General features: G+C 41.3%; 1 protein-coding gene across 2 annotated transcripts in view; it reads right to left on the bottom strand.

Annotated features, from left to right (window-relative positions):
• Positions 1 to 19,658, bottom strand: part of LOC6579650 — a 64,273-nt gene extending 44,615 nt beyond the window's left edge. For both annotated transcript variants that reach the window (XM_044010701.1, XM_044010702.1), the window contains exons 1-2: positions 19,509 to 19,658; positions 275 to 2,178 (exon numbers count right to left, since the gene is read on the bottom strand). In XM_044010701.1, coding sequence (XP_043866636.1) covers positions 275 to 1,866 — 1,592 coding nt within the window. In that variant the 5' untranslated portion in view covers positions 1,867 to 2,178; positions 19,509 to 19,658. The remainder of the gene's footprint in view (positions 1 to 274; positions 2,179 to 19,508) is intronic.
• Between the last annotated feature and the right edge of the window lie 829 nt (positions 19,659 to 20,487).

Below are 20,487 nucleotides of genomic sequence, written 5' to 3'. Positions count from 1 at the left end.
GACATATGCAAGTGTCTGGCTGCTGTCCCCAATTTATTCCTGTCACGAGGTCAACTCTGCCAGGAGCCGTTGGCCAGCGAGCAGAGGTGGGCGCTGTTCCGGCCATATGCGTGGCCAGTCCGGCGAGTTCAGTTGGCTTCACAGCGCGGCGTCTGTTGCCGCTGGCCAAGTTTCGATTGGAAAAGTTTGTCATGTGAATAATCGTGAGTGGGAAGGGGCGTGGAGGGGGAGGCGTGGCAGAGGTGTGTGAAGTGCGGGTGGTTGGGTGACTCACCTGGTCAGCATGTTGGCCCGATTGACGGCCACCTCGGCCTCCACACGAAATCGATCCTGTGCATAGCGGTCGACCACGCCCTCGCCGAGATTGAGCGATGTGCCCGCCACGCAATTGGAGCCCATCAGATGCTGCTGTTCGATATACTGCAGAAACTTGGATACCAGGTCAATTTTGCTATCGCGCGCATTTATCACATCGGCCGTTATCTGATTGGAGTCCACGCCATCGCCTTCCACATCGCCGATAACCAGTGGCTTTGTCTTGTCGTCAATGAGCACCTCCGGCGGATAGCCGTCGTCCATGGTAACCTCTGAAGTGTCTAGCACGGACATGCTGTCCGTCTCCGTCTCCGTCTCCACCTCCGACTCGGGCCCAGACTCGGACCCGGACTCGGACTCGAAATTAAAGTTGATTTGCTTGACAACCAGACCCTCTCTATCCTGCGGACTGGTGATGGCCTGGGACCTCACCTCGCTCTCCGCTTCCGGCCACTCGGCAGCGCTGTAGACGCTGCTGTTGCCCGTCTCGTGGGCCGCAGCTGTCGCCTCCTCTGGCGCCGCATCGTCATCATCAGCATCGTAGCCATCTCCACTTTCGTCATTGTCAGTGCTGCGCGACTCGGCGACCTCAAGTTGGTAATCCATCGCTCCACTGCTCAGGGGCGCATTAACATTGAGAGCGAATGGCCGGCTGTTGCTCTGGTTGACTGGCAGGAGTCGGGTGCGGCCCAAGACTCGGGTCTGCTGCAGCTGCCAGCTTTTCGCTCCATTTGCGGCTGGCTGACGAGGCGCAAATGTTGCCATTTCCGTGGTTGACAGCTCATCGTTCTCGCCGCTGTCCTCATAATTGGCATCATCACTGTTGGCACGCACAAATTGCCGGCCAGCTGCTGCCGCTGCCGCTGCGGCCCCAGCACCTTGACTCCTTACAATATCCGTGGTCGGCTGCGTTCTCGTCGGCTCGACGGCCACAGCATTCGGGTAAGCTGCCTCTAATGAGTTTTCCAAATCAATCTCGTCTGCCAATTGCATAATCTCACTAAGCGCCGCCGTATCGTCGTCCCCATCATCGACATCTGTGGGCCGCCCCTGGAGGTGCTCGGCCTCGGCCAGGCTGCGATGATTCTTGACCGTGCGCACCAGGCCCAGGCTCTTGTCCACGCTCTTCCGTATGCTCTCGTTGATTTTCTTTTTGTGCAATTTGCGAATTTTATGCGTGACTGGCGCCCCGCCGCCCTCCGGCTGCTGTGTGGGCGGCATTGGCGTTGCAGGCGCTGTTGGCTTGGCCACATGCAGTGCTGCAACATCGCTGACCAGAGTCAATCGGGTGCTGTTCATGTTGCTGCTGCTGCTGCTGCTGCTGCTGCTGGGGTGCAGCATGTGCGCCCGGGAACGGCCGTGGCGTATGTTGAAGCTCTCGCCCGTGCTGGATGCCAGCGTGGACATGTTTTCCGCTTTCGCTTTGATGCGCCCGCGTGCCGGCTGTGGTGCATCAAGTCCAGGGCTGGACGCCAGCTCGGCCCCTGCATGCCACATCAGCCCCAGCAGCAGCGCCACCCACAGAAGCGGAAGAGATGCTTGGGACTGCATTGTCAGCGACTGCAGGCGGACGTTTTACGGCTCAGCGATTTTTGGCGTTGCAATTTGTGGGATGGGGCTGATGAGGAGGGTTGATCGATAGCTTTGTTAGATCGTTTCAATTTCACTTTCGGCTTTAGCTCGTCACCTTTGTTGTTGGCTCTTTAGATACGAAGGGCTACAGCCAATGCGTTGACCTGGCAGCCCCCACAGCTAGGCTGCGACCAGCGCTGGGCCTCGGGCACCGGCGACGCGGCTATGGAGCTCATTTCATTCGTCCTGCACCGTCTGCTGCTGCAATATCAATTCGAATTGACTGAAAGACTGCAAAGAGAGAGAAAAAGTGGAAAATCTTGATTAGACTTCGAATCGTTCGATGTGAGTAAGCAAAATATTTGCTTTGATTTATGCGAATTTTGCTCTTTGGCTATTTACTTGCTCGTCGTGAAAGGAGATTGGCTCAAGGACATTTCAAAATGTTTATATATACAGTGCTGGCTTTTACTTCCTCTCTAGCGCTGTCTCTCTCTTCTCCTTCTCTCCCTTCTTCGCTCGCTGTCTTTGTGTGTGCAAATAAATGGCAGAGCAAGCGTAAAGAAAACGCATTTTTATGTGCCAAAGGCCAGTCTCATGACAAGCACTTCAGAGCCAGAGACGCTGGCATTAACTAAGCCAAAGGCACAACACGCAAATGGCCAACAAAAGCGGAGGCCATTTGGCTGCTCCTGTTAAAGCGGCAATTAAAAATTTCCACACGCCAACATCGCAACAACAACGGCATCTAAGCTGAAGATAAATAGGAAATTGTTTTTGTTTTAGCCTTAACACGCACACACACACACAGGCGTATTCACACCCATTTCAAGTGCTTGCAGCGAAACATTGCGCATACGCCGCGTGTGGTTGTGCTGCATTGTGCAGGCACTTACAAATTATACACAATTTCTAAGCTGGCAAAATCATGATTCTGCGCTTGGGATTTGAGCAGCGCCAGGCACAAAAGCCACGGCCACGAATACGCATTGCTTGCGGCTTGTTGTCGTGAGAGCAACAACAACAACAACAACAAAAGCAACAGCAGCAACAGCAGCCAAGTGAACATAAATATACAACAAACAGAAACGGGAAGCGACACAGGCTACATAAATATTATGACGCAAACAAATTATATGCCATTTAAATGTAATACTAATAAGAAAATCCACTTCGTGGCTGCTTCCCACTGTGGACTGCCAGATTTTCACGCTTTAGTGGGATGAACAGGGCATAAAAATTCTTGCTGCTTGTATGTGTGGGAGTGACTCTGTGTGTGGGAGTGACTGTATATGTGTGTGTGTGTGTGTGTAGCGGCAGTTTCTAATTTCGGGTTTTATGAACCATAAAAATTGCGCCGAGGCGACACAAACAACAGAATCTGAAATACGTTTGGGATATACCAAGCAATACATGCATGCATATATATACACATATGTGTGCGAGTGTGTGTGAAAATGGCAAAGAATATTCGATCAAGCTGGAGAAATTGACACCCAATCTTAGCGCTCGTCTGAACAATGCTTTGTGTTGCCTATCCCAAATGAGTTTCTTGAACCGCAAGTGAAAGTTGCGCCTAATGCAAATGCTCGCTGATTAAATTTGGCCATTTTCTGTGAATTCCGTGTGATTTGTTTCGGGCGATTCATGAATATTTAAGCTTCAAAGCAACACAATCAAATCAAAGCATCTATTGGAATTTTGACGAATTTATATTCATAGTACTTTCATGTGGCTGTAAAACATAACAAAAAACAAGTAAGAAGGCTCTAGTCGAGACTGCTCGACTAGGAGATACCCTGAACCCTCTAAGCTGATATTCTAATCATTCTGCATTTTTATGCACACATACATACACATGCTTCCACACGCACGCATAAGCCTGCGCTCTGCTAACTGCGCAGTAAGCAGCGACTGCGCTTGGGCTGCGCTGCAGTGTGGGCAATATTATGAGAATTTATTTGTTGAATAATTTCTTTTGTAGACATAAGATCTTAATGAAACTTTCAGAGTGTAATCATATGATGAATATGTGTGTACATTCCAAAGCACAAGTCTCTAGTACTTGCGTTTTTTACATATTGGGGGGAAAGGGGGCGTGGTATCCAAAATCTGTAAATTACAAAATTTTTGTATCGATTAACTTTATATACAACGCAAATTTGAAGACTCTAGGTCTAAAAATGTTCAAATTAGGCTGAAAAAACAATGCCGATTTTTCGATTATTCTCGATAAAAAAGTTATCGGACGAATTATGGAAAAAATAAAGCAAACTCGTACTGCGTATGGTATACACGAGTATGCATGCCAACTTTCAGCTCTCTAGCTCTTATAACTTCTGAGATCGACGCACTCATACGGACGGACGGACGGACGGACGGACGGACGGACGAACGGACGGACGGACGGACAGACGGACGGACGGACAGACGGACAGGGCTATATCAACTCAGCTCGTCGCGCTGATCAAGAATATATATACTTTATGGGGTCTGCCACGCCTCCTTCTGCCCGTTACATACTTTTTCACAAAACCATTATACCCTGATTTCCCATTTTCAATGGGTTCAGGGTATAAAAAACAAAAAAACAAAAAAAGAGAACAGCTAAAACTTTAGCTACAGCTAGCTGTTTTTCAGCTGCTCCAAGCACTCGTTTTTTTTTCGCCGAAAATTGAAGCCTTTAGCATTTTATGAAAACGATATGGCAAAACCAAATATCAATTGGCAGCGCAGCTGATATGTTTGTGTGTGTAAAAACCCCGAACATATCCGGTTCTTGCCACGCGCCGCAACTTTTGTGCCACATTTCCGGCGCCGTTGACATGAAGCGCCTGACAGCGCTAATGCATTACGGGAAACGACAAAATTGCGACAAAGGGCAACCAACACGTGCCCTCCCCCTGCCCCTGCCCCTGCCCGACCCGTTCCAAAGGCAACTAAAACAAACATTTTAGAACCCGAGGGCCCGGGGGGTTCAGCTGGTGCACTTAACCTTTCCACTGCTGCCACAGCAGGTGGACATTTTTGGAACAAGCAGCAGGAATTGAGTTGGTCGACCGACAGCTACACTTGCCAGACATACGTAGGGAGAGAGGGTGGGAGAGGGAAAGAGCGACTGCAATCTGTAAACTAGTTGAACTCTTATCAAAGTTCAGGCAATTACCCACCTTGTAGATAGCTGCTGATGCATATGCCGTGTTTAGGCTGATTAATGTTCAGCGGGGCATATGCCGAGGCGACAAGCTCTTTGAGCCCTGAAAACTTTAAACAAATTGAATCATACAAGTCTTGTCATGCGACGTTGCCTCGGATTTGACTACGAAAACTTTCGACAACAAACTACGTAGCAACGCATTTCATGTCTGTGGCAGCTGCTGATGCTGTTGCTGTTGTTGTTTAGCCAGCTGTCTTTAAGTACTATATACACACATATATACATGTATATATATATAAATGTACTTTGCTTATTCTGTGCTAGCCAAGTTTTCACTCAGCCCTGTTGCTGTTGAAAATTTATGCAAACACATTAACAAACTCAACGCATTCGCGTGGTAGGCGTCTACAGCCTACAGCCTACAGCCTACATCCTATTTACTGCCTACAGCCTACTGTCTACTGCCTGCCGTCCATTTGGCTTTCGCCTTTTTCTGTCTTTCGTCTGGTGACAAAGTTGCTCCGTTAAATGAAATTCACGCAATTTTTGTGCTCTGCTTTGGCACTGCCAGCAAAATGAAATGTCTCTCAGCCAGTCGCACTGTTTCTGTCATGCTCCACTCGACTTATGCAGTCGTCGTCCTCGACCTGCTGCCTCCTGCCCGCCTCCTGCCCGCCCCCCGCGCCAACTCATCATCTGCTGAAGTAGCACCTTTGTTAGGTAACTCACATAATGTAATGGCAATGGCGGCAAACAAAAAATGACATTTGACTTTTAAATTGGATAATTTTTTTCGCTTTCCTCTGCTGATGGCTGGCTGCCAATCAGCAGTAAGAGATACAGCTGCAGCATGGCAACGACGGCCACTGGACGGACATCGAGGTGCGACGACATTCAGGCAAATTATCAAATGCAAAGTAAATGTTAAAGTATTACATATTTGACATTAGTGTTGGATTAGTTAATTAGTTTATGAACTGAAGACAATAGCAACACATTCTCCTGCTCTGCTACCTGCTGGAGAATGTGCCACATGACACTAACTTTTACTCTATGGCTGCTGCCTCAAGGGCTGCTCACAATTTGCATATAAATGTTGCACAAACACATGCTCATCTGCATGAGTATGTACATACACACACACGTGTATGTGGGTGTGCTTTATAGCCACTAATGATTGTAACAAAAATCGCATAAAACGCACGCAAATTGCAGAGATTATGTGCCGCTAGGGCCATGCTCGTGTTTTATATGCCAAAAGAGAGCGATTCAAGTTGCGTTTTCTTACGAAAAAGGTTTTTTTTTTTTTTTTTGACACTTTGAAGATTTATTTTGAAAAAAAAAAGAAAACAAAAAGTGCTCTGCACAGCACGTGTGAGTGAAGTAAAAATTTAGATGAATTTCAAGTGTTTTCTCTCACTCTCACTCTCCCCGCCTCTCCCTATCTATCTCTTCTCTCAAATAAATTCTTATAATAAAAGCTAAAAAATTGTCTTCAAAATATAGGGCAGCCCAGCAGGAGTCATACTATTTTAGAAGTCTATAGCTCAGCAAATATTCAAATTATTCTTTTTATTAAGCTCTGCAAATATTGCATAAATCTTGCCATTCAATTATAAATTCCATGACGCCTAGAAAATATGCGCAAATAATTGAGAGTAAAATTTAAATACTATGTAAATTTTTGGCATGCATACGGAAGCCCACTTGCCCGCTAAGAGTGATACTATTTGTGATGATTAAAATTGCTGCGTTTTAATAATTCTGTTATTAAACATATTGGCCTGATAAAATTTAAAGTTATTCCTGTCATTTATTTATACATTTTTGCATGGCTACCAAAGATTTTTATTAATGATATCAACATAACATGAAAAATTTCAGCAAAATATAAAATGAGCCAGCAAGAGTAATGCGATTAGAGATGATTAAAACTCAGTAAATATTTCTTTTATTGATTTTATTGAGCTATTGAAATATTCAGCAAAGCTTGAAAATAAAAAAAAAATAAAAAAATAAAAAAAAAATTAATAAATAAATAAATAAAAAAATTAAATAAATTCCTTTAAGCTTATATAAGTCACGAAGCCCCAATAAAAAATTCTTTAAAAAAAGCTTCCAAAAAATTTTAAAGAAAATTTAAAAATGTAAGTAATTTATTAATTTAAAAATACAATAATTTTTTACAAATTTGGGCATTTTTTTAGCATAAAATATATTTGTAGCATGGCTGCAGACAGTTTATCGCCCAGCTGAAAAGTTTCAATGACATCGTTTAAATCTTAAGCCTACAGCCAGACAGATTGGTGTGAGGTAAGAAATAGGTGGGCTGAGGCAGAGATGAATATTGAGAAAATACACAGCAAAGTCTAAATCTCCTCTTTGGAGTCTTATGCCACAGCATGCGAGGTAGAGCTGCTTGCAACAATGCCAGTCGAGGCGGGGTAAATAATCTGATACGGTATTCATACTCTGAGAAATGCAGCACGAAAAGAAAATCCTTGAAAAAAAACTTCATACCTCCCGTTTCTATTGCACTTTCTTTTCCCATTGCCTCCATTTGGTCATTTCAATTTCTGTGAGCAATGAGGATGAGAAATGAGTTGGACATTCTTTAAATGAATAACCGCAGAACCGCAGGGAGCTTCGATAGACGTTGAGTCATAGTCATAATTACTCATAAGAGCCCTGAGAAATGAGTTCTCTTTAATATTTGCATCTCTTTCATGAAACTTGGCGCTGTCTCGCTCATTAGCCTTCGTTTGTATTCCATAAGCTCGGCATTTGATTGGTAGGTGGGCGGCAACGCGGCATGCATATTTAATATTCGCAAATACATTATTCGGCAAATTTTCTCTGCCTACCAAATCGGAAATATTTGGCAAACGCGTCAATCATCAGATCGCTCCATAGACGCGGCCGGCACAAGATGTAAGTACTTGGGTACCTATAAATAGCGCTGGTGTTGAGCCTATTTGAAGATGGTTGGATTCCTGGAAGTAAAAACAATCGACTCAGCGCGCGCTCACAATTCACTTAGGGAGCGTGTCGAGACTGAAGATATTATTTCTACATAATTGCTTTTCTTATTTGTTTTTTCTCTCTTTTTTTGTGCACGAAATGCGGGGACATATTGCATACTTTTGTGCTCCAGTTACGGCGCACGCATAATGGAATTTGGTGAAAATGGATTTGGATTTGCACAGAGCTCACGAGCACTCTCTCACACACACACACACACACACACACACACACACACGACACACATGGCGATAAGAACAACATGATGCTGATGAGGAGACGGTTCCTACTCCTGCTGCTGCCATTGCTGCTGATGTGTGTAGTCGTACGTGATGCCAACGAAACCGAGCGCCAAATGGCAGATTATGTCGCCAGGCATTAAATCACTGGCTGCAGGTAAAATATGCGATGCTTAAACAAAATCAATTCTATTTATACGTGAACGCATAAATTCTGAAGGCGCCCAGGCACAAACACAAACGCAAACAGACCGACAACGAGTGCCAACTGGAGGCAGCGCAAAGACCCGAGCGGTACGTGCCACATGTTAAACGCGCAACGGCAATAAAATAGAGCAGTTGCTTAAATCAGAACGTAAGCCTAAGCCGGAGGTAAGCTGTTTATTTCGAGTGATATTTAGTACTGGCATTACCCGGTACAGCCAGTCCCACGGCAATACAAACAACTGCCGCATACTCCCCCGCCCACACCACGCTCGGCCCACTTTAGGTGTTCGCACAAATAAAGCTATTGGCAGATTTTGTGGACGTTGCCCGGGGCAACCCGCAATCCTTCAGCCACTTGGCCCGCTAAATGCCACGTGCCGATGTGCATCGATTGTCAGTGTGACATTTATGAATTCAATTAGTTGGGCCACGAGCTCGTGTCCTTAAGGACAGCACTGAAATTCAGCAGCTGTTGCTTGTTATTCAGAAGAACAGCAATGGGACTGTTAGGCATAGGCCGAGTCCTGTCCAGCAGCATGTCACGAGTCTTTGAGAATCCACAGTCTCCCCGGGAAACATTCTTAATGAGTCGTTCTCTGCTCGATTGCATATCGATTTCATGTGCAGCCAGCTCAAAGCGAACTCCGCCTGCTATTGGCAGCAGTTTGATTGCTAATGTGATGTCGCCTCTTGCATTCCGACAGGAGAAATGAGCATGCACAGAGCTCGACAGCTTTTGATTGATGCCAGCCAAAAGAGTTTTCAATTGGCTTCCGGCCAGTTGCATGCATAAAAAAAAATAACTCTATTTTATATATTTTTCTTTTATTCTTTGTTCAATTTTTTATCCATATGAAAAAGTTTTGTATTAATATAGTAAAAAATGCGATTTGAAACGTCATCAAATGACGCACGTTTGCAAACTAAATTCATGAATTTGACAGCGCACAGCTAAGGTGGCATGTGCCACAAAAAAAAAAAAAAAATAAATACAAAAAAAAATATTTTATGAATATTTGACAAATTTATGACCTGTCTAACTGGAAATTGGATAAGTTTTTATTAAATTTGCAAATGAAATTTACAAGTAGTGGGAGTATATTATTTTATCGAGAGTAAATGCGATTGAATATTGTGAAGAGTTTGTTGAATTCTTTATTTTTATTCTCATACTACTACTCTATGAAAATGGAATAATATTACGCATATTTAAATTTGTGTAATTTTTTAAGCCGCTAGAGCAAGAGCAGATCTTTATTTATATAAATCATAATGATCACATTTTTTATGAACCTGGAACACTCTAAGATAATCAAGAAATTATTATTATTATTATTATTATTATTATTATTATTATTATTATTATTATTATTATAATCATTTTTTTTTTTTTTTTTTTTTTTTTGTTAATTTATTGAGTCTCAAATTCAAGCCATTTCAATAAAAATCATTTGTCTTTCCTAATGTCAGTTATTTTTAAACTGAAAATTGTAAACACATTACATAAATTATTTAAACATCATTCGAGACTTGAGTGCTTCAGTACCAAAGCATCGGCATTCCAAGCAGCTTCGACTCTTGTGCTGAGTAAAAATAATCCACACAGAGAGAGAGAGAGAGAGAAAGGGAGTTGTATTTAAATAACTCACAAGTTGTCGGCGCTACCTGAGTGTTACCCTCTTTATGTTGAATTCCAAGGAATGATAAAGACAGCTCTCCTAATGTAAAGCACACACATTAGTGTAAACATGTTCGTATATGCTCGAATTATTTGAGCTGGACTCAAATTGACTGCAATTGGTATTAAGACTCTCATGTTAGGTATAAAAGATTGAGATGTGAATAAAGTGTGTCAAATAGCTCAAAGCTTGAGCTATCTATGTTCTCTCCCTCTCACTCTCTCACCCTTTCTTGCGTTCGGTTGTTGTGTAGTGAGCCTCGTATGGGCCAACCAAACGATCTCTATGCTGCGCAGTCTATATTAGAAACTGAATTGAGAGCAGTGTGAAGCTTATATTTTGTAAGAGTGTGTGTGTTTTAATAAGATCTCTCGATCACTGTCAATGTTAAGCCGAAGAACATATTTGACTTGAATGAGATGCAAGGCAGCCTTAGAAAATATCAGTAAAAGAAGCAGAAAAAAAAAATAAGTGTAAATATAGGACACAAAAAGAAGAAAAATGTATGAAAATATTTAACTATTTAACACATATGCAAAAGTTGATGAAAACTAAGAAAAATATATAGAATATAGAACAAACTCCAACAACAAAAATATATTTATATATATATATATATATATATATATATATATATATTTATATTTATAATTATAAATATATAACAAATATATTTATATATAGCATATGAATACATAAGAATTTATATATTTTCTAAGTATATGTTTTATGTACTTAATTTTAGTTGCCACAAAAATACACCTGCCTACAGGGTATTCCTTGGCCGTGCCACAGCCTGACATAGTTGATTTATTTCTCTTTAAATTACACATCACTGCAATTAAAATTAATTTTGATTTTGATTTGGCAATGTGAAAACAAACAGGCAGGCAGGCAGGCAGGCCGGCAAGGCAGCCCGGCCGGAGTGAGTGAGTTGGAGATCCGAAAAGTCAAAACCACAAGCGTTCGTTATTTATTATGCGCATAATTTTCGCATAAAATGCTCGCCAAATTCACATTTCAATTTTGCGGCGCTGTCAAAGCGTTTTGCGGTTGCCGTCACATGCAACACATCCTAATGCCTCATTATGGCTAAGCGGACGAGTGCGGTGCGGGATTTCATTTACAGCTGATTGTTGGCCATAAATGAGAGAAATTGAAATGACAATCAAAAGCAGCCATCGATCGAGGCAGCTCGATTGAAAATGTTGGGTAAAAAAAAAAGTGCGGAATATTTTATCAAAAATGTTTTTCTTGTCTTTTTAATATTTTCGGATATTTCAATTAGCTTAATACTCGGAAAATAAATTGCCAAAAGAGAGAGAGAGAGAGAGGAGGAGAGAGAGAGACTGTGTCTCGCCTGTGGCTGGCAATTTGCTCGACTCTCAGTCATGTCACATAACTCATACGCCATGTGAGCGCGCGGGAGAGTCTCAGCTCGGGTTAGTTTTGTCAAATGCTGCAAAGATGCTAAAAACAAAGGCGCGTAATGGACAAAGCGTGTGGCCATAAATTGAAAGCGCCAGAAGTTTACAAAATGGCAACGAATAAAATGCTCAAAGCCAGTCAAATGGAATTTTTCGGCTTAATTTATGGCAGGCAGTGAACGAGTGGGAACGGCAAAGGGGCGAGGGGCAAGGGGCGATGAATGGCAGACTTGCCCAAATAACGGGGCTAATATAAAACATGACGTCGCACTTTATTGACCAACCAGATACGCGTATTCCTCAGCCAGCCAGCCAGTCAGTCAAAGACGGTCATAAGACCAAATCCTTCAAAATCAGGACCCACCAAACGAACGGCTCGCAAATCTGATTCGAGTCCAGTGCGTACATGCAAAATGGCGGCAATCTCTGTGTGTGTGTGTGTGTGTGTGCGGGAGTGTCTGTGTGTGTTTATGTTTGCAAAATAAAGCCAAATGGTGCGCGTAAGCAAAACCAAAGTCAAACTCCAACTATTAAGTAAATTATCGGCAAACAATGCAAAGGACTACAAGATATATAAGCACACCAACATGTTTACATACATATAGACATACATACGTATATCTATATAAATGCTCTGTGTGCTTGTGAATAGATGACGCCAGCATTTTTTGCTCTCTCGCTCCCTTTTTTTCTGGACAACATGAAATTTTAAAGCACACGACAGCGGAAATAACAAAAGTTAAACGCTCATCAATAACACTTCCGCTCCAATATATATATAAATTTATAGCAGCACGAACAACTAGCCTGAGCTGGCGTGATTTATGACAAGGTTTTTTAGCTTTTTGGGGTTTTTGGCAGCGGCTTTTGTGTGTGTGTGTGTGTGTGTGTGTGTGTATCTGTGTGTGAGTTATGCTTTCGTGTATTAATAATCAAATACAATTGCTTAATGGCTCTGGGCTTTGATTAGTCGCACAGCTTGTTTAATGCATCGCTAGGGTTTTGCGAACAAAGCTCGCTTAAGCTGCAGCAGCGCCTCAAAGTATGCAGCACAAATCGTATGCGCATGCAAAATGGCTGATTTTAATTTCCTGTCCATGTCAATCAATGCTCCAAGGCAGTTCATCTAAGACCTTGAACATGAAACATGCCTTCTCACGTGGCTGAGTGTAAGTGTGCGTGTGTGTGTGTGACAATGTGTCAGTGTGTGTGTGTGTGTCAGTGTGTGTGTGTGTGTGAGCACGTGGAAAATACAAATTGAATATTCATAAACGCATTGGCAAAGGCTGTTTGTGAGTGTGTCAACGACGGGATGGGAATCATCTATATAGCTACATATATAGCATCTACCTATATCGTATATATGTATGTGTGTGCATGATTTTATGACGGCCCACTTGTGCTGTGAGTGCATAAGAGTTGCTAAAACTCCCGTTAGCCGACTCGGCCTGGCCATTAGGTTTTACTTTTATGGCTGGTCGTGTCGTAAATTAACACAAGCTGCAGCTCACATTAGCTCGGGCCAAATTCTACCGACAATAAGCACATAAAATAAACAGGCCAGCTTACTCACTCCCTCCCGCTCACTCTCCCTCTCCCTCTCTCACTCGGTGTGTGCTGAGTGCGCGGCTGACGACAACGACAGACGCATTATTCTGAAAGGCAAACGTTAAATAATATAAACACTGAGGCAGCCAGCGGAGGCCGTACAAAGCCCGTCGTCGTCGTCGTCAGAAGAAGAAGAAATGACTGAGCAATCGACGGCGTGAAGGGGGTGACAGGCCCGCGACAACAATGTTTGGCCTGTGGGCCCCATTGTCGCCACAGTGACATGCCATACCGCAATGGCAACACACGCACGAGTTGTCAGTCAGTCAAGCAACGGTAAAACGGTTCGCGTCACGTTTACTGTGGGCCTTTTGTGTCCGCACACAATACAATGTGCTACATATACACCACATATACACACATCTGGCTCTCTCACTCTCACTCTCACTCTTTCTTTCTCTATATATATATTTAGTTGTAAAAGTTGAAGATGTTGCTGTCTGTGCCTCAACCTTGACACTTGACGGCCAAGGCTGATAAATTATACGCTTGCCAGCCAAGTTTCGTTGCAGTTGGTGCCACTTGAAAGTAGTTGCCTGAGTTGCGTGAGCTTTCGCTGCGCACTGACAACTGTCGCCATAACTCACTCCTGCAACGACAGCAGCAGCAATGGCCGCAACTTACTAACGACAGTTGGACCGACTAGTTGCAGTCCTTCGAGAGTGGATTGGGGGCGTGTGTAGAGCACTCGCCGTGATTTAGCCAGTTGGCCATTTGTTTTCATAATGCCACATGAACTGTTGCTTTTCGCATGCAGCTCAATCAAAGCACAGCCACAAAACTTTTGTGCCATAAACAAAACTTGAGAACGGCCTTAGATACCTGCCTCAAACAATGCACGGCAACGGCAACGGCCGGAAGACGAGAATCACTCACAAAACACAGCAGACAAGGCACAGCAATAAAGGCAGCTATCGAGCAACTTCAAAGGGTTGCCGTTGTCAGGACGGGGCCCAGCTCCCAATCAAGTCGCTGACAGTTCTCCTGTGGCAAGGCAAACACAATTCTCAGAATCTCTGTGCGACATTTTGATGCAGTGCTGATGGCTTGTTGAGAGTATATTGGTTTTAGATTTTAGATACTTGTGAATTTAATAAAAATGCATTATTATTTATTTTGAATTATTTTATATATATCATTTCTCTTTCTAGTATTTTGTTTAGTTTTATTTTTATTTATTCTCTTAAAAAAAATAAATAAATAAATAAATAAATCTAGTACTAGTCCTAGAAAAATTAATAATAAATCACAAAACCATTTTTGAAGAATACTTTTAAACAATTTAATATGTTTTTATTAGTCTTTAATTTTTTTTAATGTTATTTTAATCATATATATTTTTTTTTATTTATATATCATTAAAAACAGTGTACCTGGCAGTCGTCTACTGCTCATTGTGCTTTTTGTTTGGCGTTGGTTTGCCGCAAAGGTAAAAAGTGTTTGCTCTTATCATAGACCGAACTTTCTTTGGACATTTTCTTTTATGTGCTGATGGAAATACTTACGGAAATTAACGTAAATGCGACAGAAAGAAAATTTACTTCAATTAGATTGAATTATTTGTATTTAAGAAATGTCTATTTAATTAAAAGTATTTTAAAGATGATTTCATTGCCAAAAAAAAAAATTTTATTTATTTGTATTGACTATATACAAGTTAATATGAATATAAATTAAATATTTCTTTTTATTTTTTGCTAAAAATAAAATAAAATTGAGCTTATCAGCATGCCAAACTAATATTTTGAAAAATAATTTGGATAAATCTTACAAAATAGTATTATCAAAAATTGATGCAAAGTGCACCTAGACTAAAATTCCCGATATTAAGAGCTAATTAAATTTCTGCCCTCTTATCATGCAACATATCAATCGACACTGATCGATGATCTGGGATGCCTTTAAATGAGGCGTATAATTGAGCGAATAGCCCTCATTTGAGCCGTAAAGCAATATGCCGCCTCCTGTTGCTGTTTGCCGTTGCCGGCCAATCGAGTGGGCATTTAGGCCTGCTTAATAATAGATATGTTTCACCGAGCCGCAATCAGCCACGTTAATGAATGATTAACACGCAACCGTCATAACTAATTTACTGTGAAACCAAAGAGCAGCCAATTGCACACACACACACACACATCCAGAGGCAAACACACCCACCTTATGTGAGCATGGCGTGCCCTGTGTGCATGGGGGGCGTTAACTGCCTGAGCGACAAAATAACTAAATCGTTTATCGAATGGGCGTGGCGCCAACTGACCTCCAGCTGGGCGATGGGGCTCAGCGCCTGATGCCTGTTTATATGAAATTTCGATTTTTAATTGGGCGCTCGAGGCTTCTAACTGAAGGACTGCACGATAGAAGTGCGCCGTCAATTAGATTGATTGGCTGAGGGGTCTCTTCAGAACGAGGCCAATAGCGGTAATGCTCTTATGGCCCAAATGAGCCATAAACAGTTCCTAATTAATTGGCCAACCTTTTGAAACTCCAGGTTTAGGCTTAATTAAAAAAAAAAAAAAATAAATAAAAAAAAAAAGAATGTCTGATAAAAAAAACGCCCACACGTGCATTTTGTTACCTGGATTTTGCTGAAATTATTTTTCCACAAACTGCAAATGCGGAGCAGACTCCGCTGCGTCTCCATAATTAGTGGGCATTACGTTAATTGCAAAATGTTTTGCGGCAGGTTTGAATTGAATTAAATAGTTGCCCATTTCAATTTATGTTTTTGTTGTGTTGCTGTTGTTGTTGTTGTTGCTGTGTTTTTGTTTTTGTTGATGTGATTTAGCTGGGTTTTTAATTACATTTGCTTATGCAAACAATTTGACGCATAAAGCGCTTACATAAAATAATAATTAAGTTGAGCGCCCCACACGGCGTATACATAATACGGCTGCCGATTAAGTAGTTATGAAATAATTATGCAAATTCTCAGCTCGCACAGCCGGACAGCCACACAGGCCAAACAAGCATTGAGCAATCGCACACAGACACAACTGGCCTGCTCGAAAATCTTTGCCCAGGTGAGGGCCAGGGCAGGTAAACATCTAATCCGAACAAAACAGCAGCAGAGTGAAAACTTTTTGAGCGCATTAAATAAAGCATGGCTTAAGCCCGGCGCAAACTTTAAATTTCTGCAATTTCTTGGCAACTGGGCAAAAACAATTGCCAAGTGGCTGGCCATGCTCGAGCAGTTGCTGGCTGCTCAACTTTCTGAAAGAAGAAGAACTGTTTGTTGTGTTCGCTGGGGTCTCAGCTGGGGTCTCAGATGGGGCTCGGCTCGAGCGAGTGTGAATGGGTCAGCCAGAAAGTTGACTTAATTTGCATTCATTCACAAAGCAGCAGCACCATTTGCAGAGTGCTTGGAGAGGGGCAGCCCATGTCTCTGTGTGCGTGTGTGTGGGTGTGCTAGGTGCCACATAGTTCCCATTGTGCGTGCAACAAAACGCTCGCAATTAAAACCATAATCAGAATCAGCGTCGGAAACAATTAAACCGAATGAAGCATATAATTATTTATTCTGTGTGCCAGGCGAATGCTCGCGCTCTTCTGCACGAGCGCACACACACAGAAGCAGACACACACACACACATACAGACATTCGTTCATTAAACGCAAGTTAGACAAATCTTCTTAATGGCATTAAATATGACCATTTCCTGGCAGCCTGCGCTCATTTCTCTTCTGCAGCTCAGGACATGGCTTGAGTGGCTCTGAATGCGGCGACTGCGGCTGCTGCGACAACTGATGAAAGAAATTTGCGAAATTAATTAGGCGTTAATTGTAATTTCGAGCAAACAAAAAGAGTTTAATTAATTTACCTAACAACGGAATGGAATGGGACGGAACGGAACGGAACGGCATGGAATGTTGAGCCACAAAGTGTAAGCAAAACTTGGCAACGCACTCAACTTTGGCCAAATACAATTTCACACTTCGTCTAACGCCCAGCAGCCACGCCCACGCCTAGGCACAGGCACCAGCCTAAGGCCAGGCATAGACACGGCTCAGCTCGGGCTACGAGTCGTATGAACAATTTTAGCCATCTGCTGCGAATGCCTACGTTCGCTTTGACTTTAATGTTCGCTTTACTCATGTTCACTTTTCGACTCCGGCTCCTCTTCTCCGCCCGTTGTGTGCGGGCCAGTTTAATTAATTGAGCCGCAGTCACTGTCTGCTGCGACTCCTGCTTGAAAATGAACTCTCTGCGTTTTCAATTCGCTTTGTGCGTGCTCGGCCCGGTTGCCCGGCTACCCGCCTTTGCAGTTGTTCTGCCATCCACTTTCCACTTGCCATTTCGTCTTTACTCACTTGAGGGCGTGGCACCGACTGCAACTGCCAATTGGCCACGCAATTGTGTCAAATCCGTGTTTTCACGCTGCGTAATGAAAAACTCTTTGGCTTACAGTGCACAGATGTCAGCAAAGCAGAGATTTTATATATATATACTCATCCGCCATAATATATATAGGTATATACGATAAACAGTTGCATTTCATTTAATTAAATGCACAAACAAAGTGCTTGCTTTATGTTTCTTACTCGTCTGAGAGCAAAAATACAGCTGCGTTGTTTCACACTTTATGCAATTATTTGATTAAGCGTCCATTTAATTAACAACTTTAATCATTCGGTAGCTATCATTTCAATAAATTTAAGCTTTGGCTTTTGATTGAATATTTTGGAGAGCTCTAGAGAGTAGAGATTTCCACTCTACTACTCTAAGACACAATCCAATCCAATAGGAAGGCTTCTTTAAAAGTGAACTATTTTAGAACTATTTTCCTTGATTTATTTATTACTATTTGCCAATTCAATTAATTATTTATTTATTTTTATTTTATTTTAATATTTTTATTTTTATTTACCTATTTATTTAATTTATTGATTTATTGATATTTTAGATATTTTATTTATTTATTATATTATTTTATTTTATTATTTTTATTTAAAAAAAAAGTTTTATTTTCAATAATTAATTAATTTATTTATTTTTTTTTAAGTTTTATTAAAATTTTTGTTAATAATTAAATTTAGTTGGTTATAATTTTTATTTCTTTTCATTTTTAAATTTTCAAGATATTTAATACATTTTATTTTATAATTCTCAAGTTGCACTTCATACAATAATCTCACATTTTATGTTATAAAAACATTTTATTATATGCACAAACTACGGCAATTGTTTCTAACAAGGAGATTTTTTAAGTTTCGTTCATTGTGTTAAACTTTCCGGCTTGGCCTCAAACTTGGAACTCTTATAAAAACTTTTGCTGTGCCATAGATGACGCTTAAATAAAACCAAAGGAAAAAGTTAAATTCAATTTAAATTAAATTAAATTAAATTGAGGAATCAAAAGTTTAAAATCAACTAAAGACGAGTATTTATTTATTTATCAAATGGAATAATGAAAATGTAAAAATATCTCAACTCTTTCCAATTTGCATTTTCTATTAAAAGTAATGAAAAAATATATATATACTGTATATACGAGATATAGTCGAGCACTCCTCTCAAACAGCACTGACACTCTTGCCATTCTCTTCATACACAATTCAAGCCCCCGAGCTTTATCATTTTACGAAAACTTTTAATTAAAACAATATTATTCCGCCAACTTTAACTATAAGAAATGAGAGAGAAAAAACTCTTCATTTAATGTGGAAGTTTACCCATTTTTTGTTCCACTGGTGTGATTAATTGAAATGTGTTGAATTCATGCTGCGTGCAGCTGTTCACTCCCATTGACCCCTCTCTATTATATTTGCTTAAAGCGAAGCTCTCAGTGTAATTGGATTGAATGGAGACCTGTTTGCACCATGCATGCCACAATTGAATGGAGCTCCGCGGGGGATTTGCCACAGAAATATGCAACAAAATGGTGGCTGCAGCAGCCATTGTTAAAGGCAATAACAGTGAACAGGAGTCAACTTCAAGTGCCACAAGATCTTTAGTGTTTTCTAATCAGGTGCACAATGCACCTGCTATCTTCCTAATTCGTTTCAATTCAATCAGTTATGCCTTACTTTCGGTGGCTTTATCCGTGCGTGCCATTGATGAACTGTCAACTCGCATATTCACAAATGCCATTTGCCGCCATTGTTTGTTTATGCAAATTAATCAATCAATTGCAAGCAGCTTAACAAGGTCAAAAAGCCTGTTCTTATGGGTCCTTTATGGCTTATGTGAACAAGGCGCCACTGAGGCGGATCGGCTTAAATCATATCAGCGTTTGCAGCTTGTCAATATTTACTTCATTTTTATTTCCTTCACATATTTACTTACCCTTCAATAAAGTTTCTCTATTTTATTTAAATACACAAATTTAATTTGCTGATTTATTTTTTTTCACACAGATTTTGAAACTGAACTTTATTTTAATAGATTTCTTTAGGCATAGTCAGCGCCATTTCTTAAATAAATTTCTTGTTTTTATTTTCAAAAAGAATCTTTAAATATTTTTAAAAATTTTATTATATAATATATTTATTTATTATTATTTTTTATTTATTTATTATTTTTCAACTTTTTTCACTTTCACTTAGTTTCGAAAATCTGCTTTTAAATCTGTTTTTCTCGCGCCTTTGAAGTAGTCCGTGAGCGTTTGAGCCTCTGGCTGTTTGTGAGTTGAACGCTGGATGCTCCAGCTGCCACACAACTACGACCCGCCGCGTTTCAAAGCGTACTGCACATCGTTGGCCGGAGTCCAAGTCCGAGATTCGCCTACTCGAGCAATCGTCTCCGGAAATTCACCACGCCAAACCCGAAACAGCACGAACGAATGAACCGCTGGCTCGGCTCCGCTTTGTGCCATGTGCCATATGGGTCTGTGGAGCAATAGGGTAGGCGAAAAGCCGAAAAGTGAAAGCAGTTGCACGGATTGTTATTGAGGCAGGTTAGTAAGTTCGTAGAATCACGCGAGCGAGTGGACGAGCGTGCGAGAGCTCCAAGCGATGTTTTTGATTACACTGGAAGCCGCGATGTTATTGGCCACTGATAAGAAGTTGCTCGCTTCAAAGTAAACTGTTGCGTGCATCTACGTCGCGTTGGCTTAAAGCTTGCATAGGTGTGGATAAGTTTTTGTATGAGAATTAGCTATGCCGGATTTTGGCTTTAATGTCATATGCAAATCATATATAAACTAGACAAAGGTTTAATAGATAAGATAGCAATGATAGAATGATGGAATGATGGAAATAGCAATAGCACTCCAATGAGCCGCTTTCTAATAAATTTGTTAAACAAATTCAAGCTAGTAATAACT

This window comes from Drosophila mojavensis, unplaced genomic scaffold (genome assembly GCF_018153725.1).
Source record: "Drosophila mojavensis isolate 15081-1352.22 unplaced genomic scaffold, ASM1815372v1 contig_80, whole genome shotgun sequence".
Classification (NCBI taxonomy): Eukaryota; Metazoa; Arthropoda; class Insecta; order Diptera; family Drosophilidae; genus Drosophila; species Drosophila mojavensis.
Note: the sequence above shows the minus strand (reverse complement) of the source record. Positions and strands in the feature narration are given on the sequence as shown.